This window comes from Nymphaea colorata, chromosome 7 (genome assembly GCF_008831285.2).
Source record: "Nymphaea colorata isolate Beijing-Zhang1983 chromosome 7, ASM883128v2, whole genome shotgun sequence".
Taxonomy (NCBI): Eukaryota; Viridiplantae; Streptophyta; class Magnoliopsida; order Nymphaeales; family Nymphaeaceae; genus Nymphaea; species Nymphaea colorata.
The window spans coordinates 7,351,636-7,367,083 of NC_045144.1; the positions used below are offsets into that span (position 1 = coordinate 7,351,636).

The 15,448-nt window shown below is 41.0% G+C and overlaps 1 protein-coding gene across 3 annotated transcripts in view; it reads left to right on the forward strand.

Moving 5' to 3' along the window:
• LOC116257431 (uncharacterized) overlaps positions 1-6,939 on the forward strand; it is a 42,570-nt gene extending 35,631 nt beyond the window's left edge. For 2 of the 3 annotated variants that reach the window (XM_031634167.2, XM_031634169.2), the window contains 8 exons: positions 108-284; positions 374-490; positions 4,208-4,363; positions 4,842-5,009; positions 5,120-5,232; positions 5,529-5,652; positions 6,010-6,273; positions 6,351-6,939. In XM_031634167.2, the coding sequence (XP_031490027.1) occupies positions 108-284; positions 374-490; positions 4,208-4,363; positions 4,842-5,009; positions 5,120-5,232; positions 5,529-5,652; positions 6,010-6,273; positions 6,351-6,386 (1,155 nt within the window). In that variant the 3' untranslated portion in view covers positions 6,387-6,939. The remainder of the gene's footprint in view (positions 1-107; positions 285-373; positions 491-4,207; positions 4,364-4,841; positions 5,010-5,119; positions 5,233-5,528; positions 5,653-6,009; positions 6,274-6,350) is intronic. The other variant, XM_031634168.2, reaches the window with a different exon arrangement.
• The last annotated feature ends 8,509 nt before the right edge of the window (positions 6,940-15,448 follow it).

Sequence of the window (15,448 nt, forward strand, 5' to 3'; positions counted from 1 at the left end):
CCTGAAGGGGGCACATGATTCTTCTCATTTGTGTACTGGACCTGTAGATCAGATCATAAAGAAGCTGGAGGCATGTTAAAAGGCTAATGTTTATTTTGGGTTTGCAGATTTTAGAGCAACATATTACTTGTGCTGCTTTTGAGCATCCATTGTCTTTGCAACATGATGCCGAATACTTTGGTTCCAGGCTAGAGGATACAATAACAACCCTCAGGACTAAAGGGAACTTAGGTCATGAATCATGCAATACCTCTGTCAGAACATGGGTTTATGTAGGGCGTGAGGTATGCTTCCTCATTGTGCATGCTTATTTTATCACTAAAGCTCAGCATTCATCCCTGATGATAGCCATTGCTTTTTGATTCCTTGGTAGAAAATCCCCTCACATGCAATTGGCATCCGTTCAACAGAAAATGATAAGTATCAAGTAATCGACGAGAATACAACTGCTGTGATCGAGGAGATTGAAGAAAGCAAAGCCTTCTTTCAGGTTGTACATTGCCTGTTATGATTTGCAAAGTACCAAAGTCGTTTTTGTTCTTTTTTAGTGCAGTAGTGCTTTTGTTTGCATGCATGTGTATGCATTTTCCTATGTCACATAGGTACGGGTACGGGTGCTGGTACGGGTACGGGTACAGACCATTTTCAAAAAATTTGAGTGCGGGGGTACGGTCGTACACACACGCGGACATATATATATATATATTAATATACATGTCAAAAAAATTTAAACAGAATAACATATTTACACATAGATATATCAAAAAATTGCAAATAGAATATCATATTCATAAGACCCCCAATGCCAATTAAAGGGACAAATCGAAAGCCCTAATCAAAAGAATAAAAGATAGAAACACCAAGCAACGATCAACAGTGTACTGATCCCAGCTTACAACGGAGATTAACAGAGATGCAGACAAAGGCAGATATTCATATGCACAGTGAATCAGTGATGGTGGGTAGATTAATAGTGATTTGTTCATTCATTCACAAACTAGAGGCAGTGTGCAAGAGGAGATGTGTGCCGAAAGTGTGTGGCAACAGATGGTGGGCAGTGATGGAGTGGGCACAGCCACTTTTCACCGGCTGAGATTGTGGGTGGTGATTGGTGAGTGATGGTCGGAGAGATGAGAGATCAATAAAAGCGTTGTTTGCCGGCACCGGAGAGGATGGAAGGCTTAGAAGCTCGACAAAAAATGAGAAAAAGATGAAAAAAAAACAGATACTGTTGCCGTTCGCCACCAGCTGTCGCCGTCGCCTATCGCCGCCTTCCATCGCCTACAGTCGTCGGTCGCCGCCCCTGCCTTCGCCGGTCGTCACTGCCTTCGTCGGTGAGAGAAGAAGCAAGGAAACAAAATGAAAAAGGAAAAAAGGGTTTTGAAAAATTTAACGTTACAAAGGTTTAAATCGTTAAAATGAAAAAAAGGTTAACATTTAAAATGGACAACTTTAGACTCGGTCAACTTTGACCGAGTCTAAAAAAGGTCAAAAAAGACCTTGGGTGCGTTACGGTCAACGCAGCACCCCTGCCGCACCCACAGGTGTACCAGTACCCGTACCGTGTGGGTAGTCCTCCTTAAGAGGAGTACCCGTGTGACATAGGCATTTGCTAGATGTATATAATGAGAATTCTTCAGAAATGTTGCCTTTGAAGAAAACATTTCTTTTTTCCTGCTGCATTAGTGATACTTGTTCTTTTTTAGTTAGATGTCAACTTTGTGAGTCTCTTTTGGTTGTGAATCTGTTATTTGTCCTTTAATGTGACCTTGTTGAGGAAGTTCCCAGCTTTATATATGATGCAAGATGAAAGCATAATCAAATCATGTAATTGGATCTAGTTACAATTTTGGTACTTGTTAAACGGATCCAGATCCGTAATCCATCATTTTCCCTATATAAAGGGAGGTGGGTCATTTTGTAACACGGTGAAGAAGTTGAAAGAAAGAAGTGTTTTCTTATTTCCTTATGTTCTTCTTGTTCCTTTGATTGTTTGCTTAAGTTTTAGTTAGATTAAGTTTAGTTTAAGTTTAGCTTTAGCTTAGTTGTGGATGCAGTTGGATTAAGATTTCCTAAATCTTGATTTTTCTTGCATCAATTGGTATCAAAGCGAGGCTTTTTACGAACATGAAAGACCAAGTTCAGCAAACCTTGCTCACCGTAGCAAGGCAGGAATCTGATTTATCTTTCATTAGACAGGATCTTGCTGTTGTAACCAAGAACATTGAGGAAATCAGAGGAATGCTCAGCTTTATTTTGCAGAACCCACAAATTCTTCATGGACATCCTTTGACGTTGGGTCGATCGTCGTCTTCTTCAACCTATGAGCAGGCTGCTCAGTTGCTGTCGTTTGGATGGGAGAGTAAAACAGAAAACCTGCAGGCGTTTCCTGCTGCAAACTCTACTCCCAACATTTGCGCATTGGGAGTAGACAAAGGTGAGTAGTCACAAAGAAGCGTTGGGAGTGTGGGGGGAACAGGAGCCGCTTCTGATGGGAGTCCTGCCGGAAACGGGAGTTTGGGGGAAACAGGAGCTCCGTTGCTGGCCGTTGAACCTCACCTGGCGTCGAGACTCCTCACCGGAGTTCCACTGCATTCGTCTGGGTCGTCTTCCTCCCATCGTCAGGCAGGAACGACGGCCATGAACTCGTCCCTGCCCACCGGTCGGCAGACGCTGGTACTCCGCTCAGGGAAAGGAATGTCGGCGGGTCTTCTAGTTCCTGTCACGTTAGGTGGGCAAGGGGAAGCGCAGAGGGCATCACTGTTTCCGTCGCCGACCGGCGGCAGTGCAAGGAACGTCGCCAGTAGTTCTGCAACCGGAGGAAAATATCTGGTGGCGCGTCCGTCCGACTGGCCGCCGCCCGTGGCCCTGCCTCCCGCCAGTGCCATGGGTTCGCCGCCTGCCAGCGGACTGGATGCGACAGGCAACTCTCATCCGCCTCCTTTCCCCCTCAGAATAGATAGGTGGGAGGCAGAGGGCGCCGCACGTCCGCCCTCTGGTTTGCCCCTTCGGCCTCTGTTTGAGGCGGAAAGGGGAAACCTTGAGCGGCGCCTCGAGCTACCGCTCGAGGTGCTCGTGGATTTGGACCGGTTCCTTTTGGGACCGGTTCAAGCCAAACTAGGTTTTGGACCTGGTTTGGGTCCATATCATTCGATTCACGTGTATAAGAGTTCAGATTTGGATCCAAACTAGTTCTTTCCATCACTTGAGACTGGATTTGAATCAAGAATGCCCCTATATCATATCCAAGCCTGTGTTTCTTCTCCAAAGCCACCACCTGAGCCGCCACCTTGATCATCTTCAGGAGAAGTGAGCGGACCACCAACTTGGGGAGCGGTTGGTCCTTTTGTTCAACAGATCCAATTTTGGCATGATGAAAGATTTAAACTCGTCGAGTGCGACTCTTCTCGAACTAGGGGAGTCTGATGCAAGATGAAAGCATAATCACATCATGTAATTGGATCTAGTTAGATTTTTGGTACTTGTTAAACGGATCCAGATCCGTAATCCATCATTTTCCCTATATAAAGGGAGGTGGGTCATTTTGTAACACGGTGAAGAAGTTGAAAGAAAGAAGTGTTTTCTTATTTTCTTATGTTCTTCTTGTTCCTTTGATTGTTTGCTTAAGTTTTAGTTAGATTAAGTTTAGTTTAAGTTTAGCTTTAGCTTAGTTGTGGATGCAGTTGGATTAAGATTCTTAAATCTTGATTTTTCTTGCATCAATATATTAGTATTCTTTAAAGAAAGCATCACAAATTTATTTAATTTTTCTCCAAAACAGGAGAATAAGTATGTTTTTGATAGGATAAGGTCTTTCTTTTCCGAATAATGTCAATGTTTTATGTTAACTGAGTTGCTGCCATGCAGTGTTACTCATTATCGTACTGTCGTGTTACTCCTTTAGCGACCCGTTTGCATTCTCAACTGGAGTTTGTATATGGGGTGCTTTGTGAGATTTCTTTCCTCCAACTAGATGTTCCACCAGATGGAAGTTAGTAATGAAGCACCTGAGTCATAACTTCATGGTCACATCATGTGAAAAATACTCAACCGGAGATATTAGCCGTGGGTATACGTTATTTGCATTGTCAATTGGAGTTCAAACTTCAAAATTTTCCACCATGTTAAAGTTAGTGAGGAAGCACTGTCTACTGCGTACTGCAAGTAAAATTCAATTACTCATTCCTTCTTTGTGTTCATCTTTCAGGTTTATGAAGGTGCTGTCTATATGCAACAAGGGAAACCTTACCTGGTCACAGTGATAGATTTATCTGCAAAGATTGCTATATGTAGAAAAGTGGATTTGAAGTACTACACAAAAACCCGTGATTATACTGATATTCATGTTTTTGGTGGTGAATATGTAAGCCTCAATCTTGAACTTGTAAGCTTGTCTGATAATTATCTGTATATATCTAAACAGGAAGTTTTTTGAATTAGTTATTAGTTGGAGGAGATTCGTGTCTTGAATGGTGAATATGTAAGCCTTGATCTTGAACTTGTGACATTGTTTAAAAGTATCTCTATATATCTAAACAGGAATTTTGTAGAATTAGTTATTAGTTGGAAGTAAAAATGACCAAGTTAACTAAACCTGCTTTAGAGTAATTTACATGGATCAAATGTTCATTCTTCTTCTTGGATTTGATTTATGCTGCTTGTTTGATTATATCTCATGTGCAGTTATATGATCTGAAAGATCCAATCTTCAGTAGTATGGTTATTGAAGTTGTGGCTTTCAGTGAAAATGTTCCAAGTGTCTAATGTAGAATGTTATGATACCAATACTTCAAATTTCTCAAGTCATGGCATCATCCAGCATTTGAGATTGTGTTGTCCAGGCATATCCTGCTAAGATGACTGGAATGAACTATCAGAGAACAACAGCTCGGGTGACTGCATGTAAAGTAACAACCAAATGGTTTGGCTTCTATAAAATTTGGAGAAGAACTAACAAGATCTTTGACAAAGTTGATCTATTTCTACCAGAATATTCTTATGAATCTCAGGTTTGCAAAAAAGCAGCTCTATTGTTTTTCTGGTGTTTCTTATGGCATAATCTTCATTTACATTTTTCATATCCATGCTTACAGCCTTCTCATGTTATTATGTGAAACAGGCTGTTTGGATTCGTGTTCCTGAACCAACCAAAATAAAAGTGGAAGCTCAGAATCTTCCATTACGCACAGGGCTTCATGCTGCTTCTCATGCAATACTTAATTTGGTACCTTTGTAAGTAGAGAGTTTTAATTTCTATTGCGCCTTTAGAGTTTTCAAATGAAGCCATTTTGCTTGTTCAGTTAGTTTAAGACCTTGATACCTTAAGGAGGATTCTTTCTTGGAATTCTTGAAGGTGAAGTTGGGACTCTTGTTTGTGATGGTTTTGAATATGCGTTACTATGATTAATATTGCCACTCGAGCTGCTCTTGGCTTCCACAAGTTGAGAACATCCTCTTGTTAGAAGCTTTCTTGATTCTGATACATGGCGTATTATAATATTTTTTTTCATTTGGGGATACTTTGGTAGGTATATAATGTCAAATTCTTCAGACTTGGGGACAGAGTGTGCAAATCCACATGAATCTCGTTATTTTCCAGCAAGACTACTCTTGTATGACCAGCAACCTGGTGGAGTTGGTATTTCAGCACAGGTGGGTGATACTTGTATTGATCACAATAAGCTCAAAAACGTATGTACAAGTTAAAGGAGGCATATTGTACGATGACTCTATACACCTACACAATCAACTAACCTAAAGGCAAGTTTGACTGGCCATTGGCTAGCTCCTACATCTTCTTGACTTCAGTGACAATCAAAGTGTCACTAATAAAACATGTAGAGAAAATTAAGAAAATGCAAAACAGATGATATGTATAAGAGAAACGAAAATAGAATTATGAACATATATATGATGTATCTATAATATAGATTCTATATGGATATGTCTGTAATGTGTAGTTGTACCTGTGGGAGCCTTTTGACTACTACGATGGAACTTACGTTACAGGTACAACCACTATTTGGAGACCTTTTAATTGCTTCATTGGAACTTATTAGATCATGTAGCTGCTTGGGAGATAAAGGCTGTCCAAACTGTGTGCAGGTCTGTTTAGGCATTCTGTACCATCTTCAATGTGGATTTTTTTATTATTATTATTATTATTTTTTGTTTTTGCAAGAGCACCCAGCATTTAAAAAATTATTGCAGAATTTTTCTTGTCCCGAGTATAATGAAGTTCTGAGCAAGACTGCTGCCATTTTAGTTCTTGAGGTAAGCTTCCTCTGCTTTAAAGTTAATATATGTTGTATCTTTGGATGTACATTATGTTTTTATGGTATACCCTGCAGGGTGTCATTGAGTCGGAAAATTTAAAGGCAACATGAAGTGGAGAAGGAACTGAAACATCTCCACGACCATAGTACCAAGTGGCTGCTAGAATGTGGTTCTCGCGTAACACTTGACACATTCAAGTGACTGGAGCTGGTGTAAAGACGTCTTGCAATATAGATTACGAGGTGGAGGAGGATAGTAGATCAATAAGCTATTAGCACCATCAGATAGCAAAGATGTTGTACTCGTCATTCGCTTTTGCTAGCAGGAAATGCAATTAGTTCATTGAGTAATTGACATCTGAGTGTACTTGGGGGAAGAGTAACAATTTATTCCACACAAACATAATCTTGAACCTCTTTTTCTCGGTTTAGGTACATGCATACACGTATGCATGTGGCTCGCGGACATTTGTGGGCTTCCATTACCGAGTAGTAACTTTACAAAGACTAGCTCACAAGCGTCTCCACATGGTCGCCAGGGTTTGTTCGAAGAATTTTTGTTATGGTTTGGCTAAAAATTCAGGATTTTAATTATCATGGCACTGTCTAGGCATATATATTTATTACTTCTCACATACTAATCAGTTAGAAAAGTTTTTATGTATCTGGGTGTATCGAGAGGGGGAGAAATAGATGTTACTATTGAAGAATTATCATGGTACTTTTGTAGGGAATTCTGTAAATAATTTAATTGATTGCCACATTTTTCAAGAAAATATTACAAGTTTGCCATTAGATAAACACAAGGGGAATTACAAGTAAATGTGAAAATGACATTGTAGATTTACTACAGAGACGTGTCATTTAAAAGTTGAATCGAACTATTTTGGTCTTCATTGCCCTTACTTCTGCCTTTTTAGTATTTAATATAAGAAAAATCTTAGGGATTGATCTGTCGTTGCTGTCATTTTCAATTTGTATGATTATAGTTGTCTGTTCTCATTCGGTGGATTGCTAGCTTTTGTTGGCCGTTTCTGAAGGCGTTCGTGTATCATCTACTCTAACCAGTATTGTGGCTCTAGCAGTCTGATCGGTTCACTTGATCGACCTATTTCAGGACACAACAACTTGAACCGTCCTTGGATTTAGGGGGCTGGAGATCCAAAAAGGTGGTTAACATAACAGATAAGTTTTTTTTTTTCCTCCAAAATTAATTTTGTTGAAAATGTTCTTGTAATCAGTGCCAAAGAATATCATAACATCCTGTCTAGGACGAACAACAGATCGGCTATTCTTGCTCTCAAATGTTGTCGCAGCCTTTTTAAGGCGCAACATAAGTATTGAAAAGGAAAACTTGTTAAAATTATAACTTAGAGATGTAGTTTTGAGATCTCCCATCGCCTCATCAACACGACTCAAATCATAATGCACCAGTCTATCAACCATTGTAGTTATCAATTAATGCTGATATTTTGGTAATCAAGCATCATTAAGCCCGTAAAATCAAATGATATATCGTTTCTTATGTTCTAGCCTACATGAAAAACTTTAATAAACAAAAAAAAAGCACAAATATTACAAAAAGACGAAAAAAAAAAGCTTGGTACAAACAACCGCACCTTATCGCAGTTTGGGATAAGTGATTTCGGAGTTTTCATTTTCCTGTTGAACTTAAGTCTTCGTTTCTGCAAAGAAAAAAATTAAACCAATCACAGGGGTGGAGGCAGCCATGGGCTTCTGTGGGCAATCGCCCACACAGAACCATGAGAAGTACTTAGTTCTACACGAATACCTCATGGCTTTTTTCCATTTAAACATACTTTTATATAAAAACAAATTCGAAAATCAGGGAGAGCATGGAGACCCATAGCTTGGAAACTTTTGGCATCGAAGAGTAGAACTTCAAAGAAAATGAAAAACTTTACAAGTAGGCAACAAATGAAGCTGGCAAGTCTGAGATGCCCTTACAAACATAAGTGTTGTTTGTTCACCTCAGTTTATATCGGAGGTGATATGAGATTATCAAGGATGTCAGATCCGAGGATTTGAGGTCAGACCCGAAGATCTGAAATCCACATTTTTCTATAGATTGAACCTGGTGTTTGTCTATTTTCTAGGCTCTACAGAAAGAGGATTTTTGTAATTAATGAATTTATTTTTTGGATTAATTTTTAAATCCACCACTTTCTCGGCGATCAATCAAGCAATGTAAGAGTTGGTACAAACGCGGCCACATTGTTCATGATTTTTAGGAACATGACAATTGATATTGGATGTGGAATCCAAGATTGCTAACAACATTAATTACTACACAAAATTGGAAATTAGTTAATTTAGTTTTGCTTTTGGTCAGAACTGACTACGGAACAGTCATGTTCTATCCAAGAGCGGTTTCTTTTTATGGAAAGTTAAGTTTATTCCCGAGTGTGACAATGTGTCCTAAGTCATAACTATATTAAACGGCATTACAATAAGAATTTGCATAAAAATTTGGTAGATTAAAATATACCAACATCATTAAAATTTGGTAGATTAAAATATACCAACATCATTAATATGCAACTGATGGGAAGCCAATCCGGCCCCCGGCCGGCAAGGCCCAAAGGAGTTAACTCCTCTAAGATCCTATTCAAGTCAGCACGAGAATTTTCAACAACCATGAAGAGAAAATTCCGTGCAATTAAAATGCGCAACACCATAAATGGTTGCATCACGTCTCGTTGTAATTATGTTAAACAAAAAATATAGTTGTGCTGAAACAACTTAGTGAAGGCACGTTTCTTGCTGATCACAAGCATAGAAAGAGAAACGAAGTTCTAACAGTCGGTGGTCCATCGGCGACAATTATAGTTGGCTAAAAATGTTCATCCCTTTTGTGAATTAGAAAGAGAAAGATCCTGAAAAAATGATGGAAACTAAAGCCTTGGAGATCTGGAAATCAATATGCTTTACTCGATAACCTTTCAGGAGCACAATTTTGAGTAAATGAATGAATACATGAAAGGACAAGAAAAGACATGCACAAAGTAGAAGAAAGGAACAGATGTTCTGAAAATATTGCCTTGTTAGCACTTGGTACCGGCGTCTGGTTGCTTCTTTCTCACCCACCTAGACACCATGATTCCGTTCATCTGCTTGCTCATCATGCATCGGAACTATCTCTTCTTCCTTTGTTTTTGTTCAATAAAGGTTTTATGAAAAATTTAAAGGAGTCCGGAATCAAATTTTACTAAAAACAGTTGAGAAGTCGATCAGATTTCGTTCGAGTCGACTGCTGCCCATGTCGGACATGTTCTTCCCATTTTCCGGTGGCGATTTCTGATTTTTAATGCAAAACAGGAGTTTTTTTTTTTTTTTATTAACAATCGGGGCTTTTGTGTGTAGACGTATTAGGACTGTGCATATGATGATTTCGAAACCAGAATAAATAGAAATTGGAATCCATTAGGTTGGATTTTGATCAAAATCATGCCGCCAGTCAAGTTTTCTAAAGTTCCAGCTACAACTCTTGATTTTCAGGAAAAAAAAAAAACTTGATTTTCTGGTTCAATTCAATTGCTCGCAGCAGAGATGGAGAGATCAAGAGAGACATAGGCAATGCTAATGAGAGAGAGAGAGAGAGAGACCAAAGAACTCGATCGGTCGATAGTAAGAAATAGAGAACTCACCGTTCATTAAGAACACGAGTACAGAGCTTCTTTTGCTGCCCTTTCTTGGTGAAAAAAGAGCCATCGCCGACATCGAGTCGATCAACTTCATTAATGAATCATTAATCGACTACCAACATCGTTTATGCAAACATGAAGCAGCTTATAGGAAGCAAATCCGGCCACCGGCCAGCAACCCAAAACCAATCTTGGCTCCGCCAATAAGATGATCTACGTTACATTATATTACACTGAACCAGACAGAGTTAATCCCGACCAAAACTTCCAAAGGAACATTAACAAGACCAAGAAGTGGAAGGAAGGAAGATCAGTTACATGCTGCAAGGAAAATATATATTTACAATTTGAATCAATGGAATCCCTAGCTTATAATCAAATCTTCAAAAACCGGCATAAAGAGAATAGCTACAAAAAGAAGCACATAAGCGACCATGAAGCCAAGACTCACTGAAGCAACTAGGAAGAATCGGTGACTACCCATGGCCTCTTGCATGCATGACTTTCAATCCATCAAGTAATCAAACGCCTGCATGGGGTCCGAGTGATCCATGAGGCCCATAAACAGATCCATGTCCTCGTGCATCGGAGGGAGTGGGGGTAGGGAGTAAGGCGGTGCTTGAGAGACGAGCTGCTGTTGATGCTTCATCGTCTTCTGATCATCGATATTAGTGGTGAACGTTTCTTCAGCCATGAAGGAGGCGTTGCTCTCCTGCATCCCCCACCCGAACGCTGCCGGTGTTTGCATGCATGGCGTCGGTTGGGTGCAGTAGAAAGCAGGAGTGGCGCCAGGGACGAGAGCGGCCTCATAGTCGCTGAGCCAGCAGCTGGTTAAGCCACCACCACCACCACCACCACAAGGCGCGTTGTCATTGTCGTAACCGAAATGCACTAGTACTTCTTCCGATTCCGACAGAGTAATGGTGGCTGCCGGCAGCGGAGGTGGCGGAAGAAGAGCCGACTGCAGCGGGGTCTCGTACCTTGCGACATGGTCCGCCCTCGTGCTTCCCAGCACCTTCGATGACTCGCCCAGGTATCTGCGGCTCACCTGTTTGATCTTGGAGTCGAGCAGGAGCTGCAAATCGAGCACTCCCTGAAGGTCCATGTCCTCCACCAGGCTCCATCGGTTCCACAGCAACAGAGACGCCAGCTTCGCGTTCTCCTTCCGCCTGTGCTCCAGTTCCTCCTCCAGCTTCTTCTTCTTCGATCGCAGAAGGCTCGAGATGTCCTGCTGCCGTTTGTCGCGCTCCTTCTTAGGCGCCCGCTGGAACCGCTCGATCACCCTCCGGACCTCGGCTGGGTCCTCCGGCCACGTCTGGGGGCACGACCCCGGCGCTGAGCTATAGACGATCATGCACGCCTCCACGTCGCAGAGCGTCGAGAACTCAAAAATCTTCTTCGTCAGGCCCCGACGGCGCTTGGTGAAAGTGGCGTTGCGGGATCGTTCGCCGGTGATGAGTTTGATCGGAAGCTTGGCACGCCCCATCGGCGGCAAACAGGAGACGGCGGACGGAAATATGGAGGAAAGCAACGTATGGCCTGGTTAACTGTCACAGAGAAAGAGAACGAGAGAGGAAACAGAGGGATGGTGCCTCCTTTGATTGCCCCCTCTAGTTAAAATCAAATCCGCCTTCCTATTTTAAATCTGCCACCACCTTCCCTTCCCTTCCAAGCACATCACCACAGATCCGGAATCCGGGACGGCCCTTACAGACCAGATTTCCTTTTTTATGAGATTTTTTGCGTTTGGGTCGTCGATGAGTGAGGTTGTCGGAGATTGATGGACCGTGGGAATTTAAGTGAATGAAGACAAGGAACGAAGAAGTAAGAAAACCACCGGTACTTAAATCAATAGGCGGTCGCAAAGATTCGTGCGTGTGTAGTAGATTTATCGGCTTCATTGGATGGAAGAAAAGGGCTTCCAACGTGGGAACAGCCAAGAGACCTGGTTATGGAACTAGAATGTCACCACTCACCAGCCTGGGTTGTCTGAGCGGCCATCTCTTGTAGTTGCTAACAAAGTTGCGAGGCAGGTGCAATTGAGGTCTATGGAGAACTGAAAAAAAAGAGTGCAGGGCGTACCCATCTACCCTGTCTGTGCAGTCTTAGAGGAGGGTCTTCCAGAACTAAAAGTTGGTCTCAGACTTCTCCTAGATGGTGTTCAGACTAGCAGAGTTAAACTGGACAGCATTGTGGTCGATTAAGGTCTGTCAACGTTGCCTTTGGCGACCCGAAGATTTATTGGCACGCACAGCTTCTCTTTTGAACTATATACGCAATAGCGCGGAAGATGTCAGTCCAGATGAGTAAAGTCTATGCAGAACATGAACAATTTCCTTTTTCCAGATTACAAGTTGTTACTTCGCTGATTGTCTCAAACAATTAGGTTTATGAATTTTGCTACATGGCGGTCGGCGCTTTCATTCTTCACTCCAGGATACAATCTGAACTCAGAAGTTTCTGCACCCCTTTCTTAGTCTTTGTACCTAAACTGTCAAAATCACTTGGTGCATGGCTATTTGAGAATTGATTATTTATATCAGATATGTGCAAATTGATCACTGCTATACTTTGGTTTCATAGTGGGGCGATTCAGTATTCTACCGTCTCGGACTATGTCCACAGTGAATGTGTCCGTCATGTGTGAACCCTGAAAGCACTGTTCGTGGCAAGCGGATCAAACTATCATGCCCCTTACTTTGTCAAGTTCTAAGTAAGATTCTTCACTTTGAACTAGTAGCTGGTGAATCATGGCAGGTCTAAGCCCCGATTCTCTACTTTCTTCATGGCACTCTAGGTTATTATCATCAGGTCCCCTCTTGTTTGAGTCGCCGAACAACACAGACCAAGGCTGTCATAGAGTGGGACGTCTTGCACATTTAAGCACTGATTCTTCACTTTGTACCAAAGTAAAGTATGTTGTTAAACCATGGATTAAGTAGTCTTGGTTCAATTAATTTCAGTTTTATGCATCCAACTCCATTTGTTTTATCATTGAGATCTTCATATGGTGACTCACTTCCTATCCGATTCTTCCATTTGGAATGTCAGAAACGCCTTTTGCCAGCAAGAACATGAGAGTGATTCAGTACACGTTCCACGTTAGGCCTAAGAAGCATTCCTTTCAAATGTCAGAAACTCCTTCCTTTATCTCCTCTCTCTCTCTCTCTCTCTCTCTCTCTCTCTCTGTGTGTGTGTATGTGTGTGTGTGTGTGTGTGTGAATGTGTCTCTACCCTTTTAATTATAATTCCAGTAACATTGATTTGAGGTGCACAGTGTGAATCAGTATGCATGACTTCATCTGTAGTTCCTTTCCTGAATTTTACTCATGAATCAGGTCGATCACAGAACATTCACTGTCCTCTTCAAGATCTGAGACCCAAGTAATGCAGAAAGCACTTGGCGAAGCAGATAACGGTGAGTTAATATGTACCCATCAATGCCTAATGTTGTCATGTCCTGACACTGGTCTTTTATATTGTATAAAAAGATTTAAGGCCTGTTTTCTGTTGTTTTTTTTTCCTTTCTTTTCTGCTCAAAGTCTCTACAACCCACAGATTACACTGTCTCCTTTATCTCTAGGGCCTAATTTCTGTTCCCAATTCTCTTTTTTCCACAACCCGTAAGATTCTGCATGGACCCTTACCCTATTTGAAAATGCATAATCTAACAATATACAACATCCTAGCTTTAAAAAAACCAACAATTTTATATTGATTTTTATTTTCCAAAAATATACAATTACAACTGCAGAATACAGGATGTAGTCAAATTTACAAATGTTTTTAATTATAAAATTTAATCAAAGTAGAGCTCCCTCCCTGACAGTCTAAATTAGCCCCTGGTGGCATCAATTTCTGATTTTGCTCTGCATGTTAGCATTCACAGAAGGTTTGAGAGAGAGAGATTTTTCACCTTCTCTTATTTAAGTCAAAAACTTGGCTAAACTAGAGGGGTTCATCGGTATTAAATTTAAGCTCATTTGCAAATAATTTTCCTTCCTTTCTGCATGTATGTGCATGTGTATGTGTGTCCGACAGAGATTGAGAGAGAGAGAGAGAGAGAGAGCCCTTTTTCTTTGTTCTTCCTCCTGTAGCTTTATATATTGTTTCAATCTAGGGCTTGCTACTAGGTTGGACTTAGCAAAGGCATGCTGTGCCATGTACATGTGATCTCTTCCATCATCACGACAGTAATGCACATGCCATGCACAAGTACAGGTCGTACAATTCATGACTGAACTTGTGACAAAAGATCACAGGTTTTCTTTTCTGCAGATTTGTAAAGCTGAGCTGTATTAAATAGTTCTTTCTTTGGTTTTCTAGCTAGTTTCTTTTCTTTGAATAAAGACAAATTTCTGTTTAAAAGAGGTAGGAAAGGCCCTTCCAGACGTCAATCAACGATCGTGGCATGACATCAGCAATTTAGAAAAAGAAAAAAAGAAAAAATCATTCATGAGTCAGTCATCCCACGTTCTCTTGTTTTTACCCTTCTAAATCTGTATGCTTATGTTTTTCAAATGCTAGATAGCTACAGGTAATTCCATGTACAAAAAACAACCACGTTACCTAGAAAGCCAGGTGTTGTGGATAAGCATCTGGTGGATCCAGAAGAAGAGCTGCGAACTGCAGATCGCAGATCCTGTAATGCTAATCAATATCTCAAGAGCTGGATTTTCAGTTTTTAAGAGCAGGTTTTCCAAAGATGTGGTCTTTATTTTCTCTTTACATTTTCCCTTCTCCATCTGAAGATTTGGGTCCATGCCTAGATTTTAGTTTAAGGATTAGGGAATAACTAGCATGACCTTCACTGATATATTGGCACATTTTTCTGCTTAACAGCGTCGACATAGAAGGCAACAAACCAAACGTGGAAAGGAGGACAGAGTTTAGGCTTAGAAGTGATCCCAAAGAAGCAAAAGAGAGATATATAAATGTATTTCGCATCTGATATAAGGATTGTGGTCATGTTCATTCCATTTGAGTTTTTTTTAGTTTAAAATATGTATTGGTTAGCTGAACAACCAGCAACTTATAGGCGGCTGGTACAATGGTAGATGGTTCAATTCACTTGCCCTGCAGAACCTCGTGCATGAGAATTGATGCCCTCGAAAACCTTAGGCCACCTCGTGCACGAGAATTGATGCCCTCGAGAACCTTAGGCCATCTCCCCTTCGCACAAGGGGCACCCAGCTTGGTAATTTGGAGCACAAAGCACATCCAGAACTAATTGCAGAGATATTGGAAAAAAGAATGAACAGAAAAGCACCAAACCTGAGATTTTTCTAAAAAAAAAAAGCAGAAGAATTAGTGATAGTCCAAGATTAGTTCGCCCTTCTAAAGGGCTCCGCAGGTCCGCTGACTCACTGGCTTTCCTGTATGCTAACAAAGAGGCATTCCCATGTTCAAGTCATTTCAGCCTTTGACGTGAAGGATTGCAAAGTGGCATATTGGGAAGAAGCAGCTGGTGAAAGAACTTCAAACCATACAAACAACCCAACGAATCCA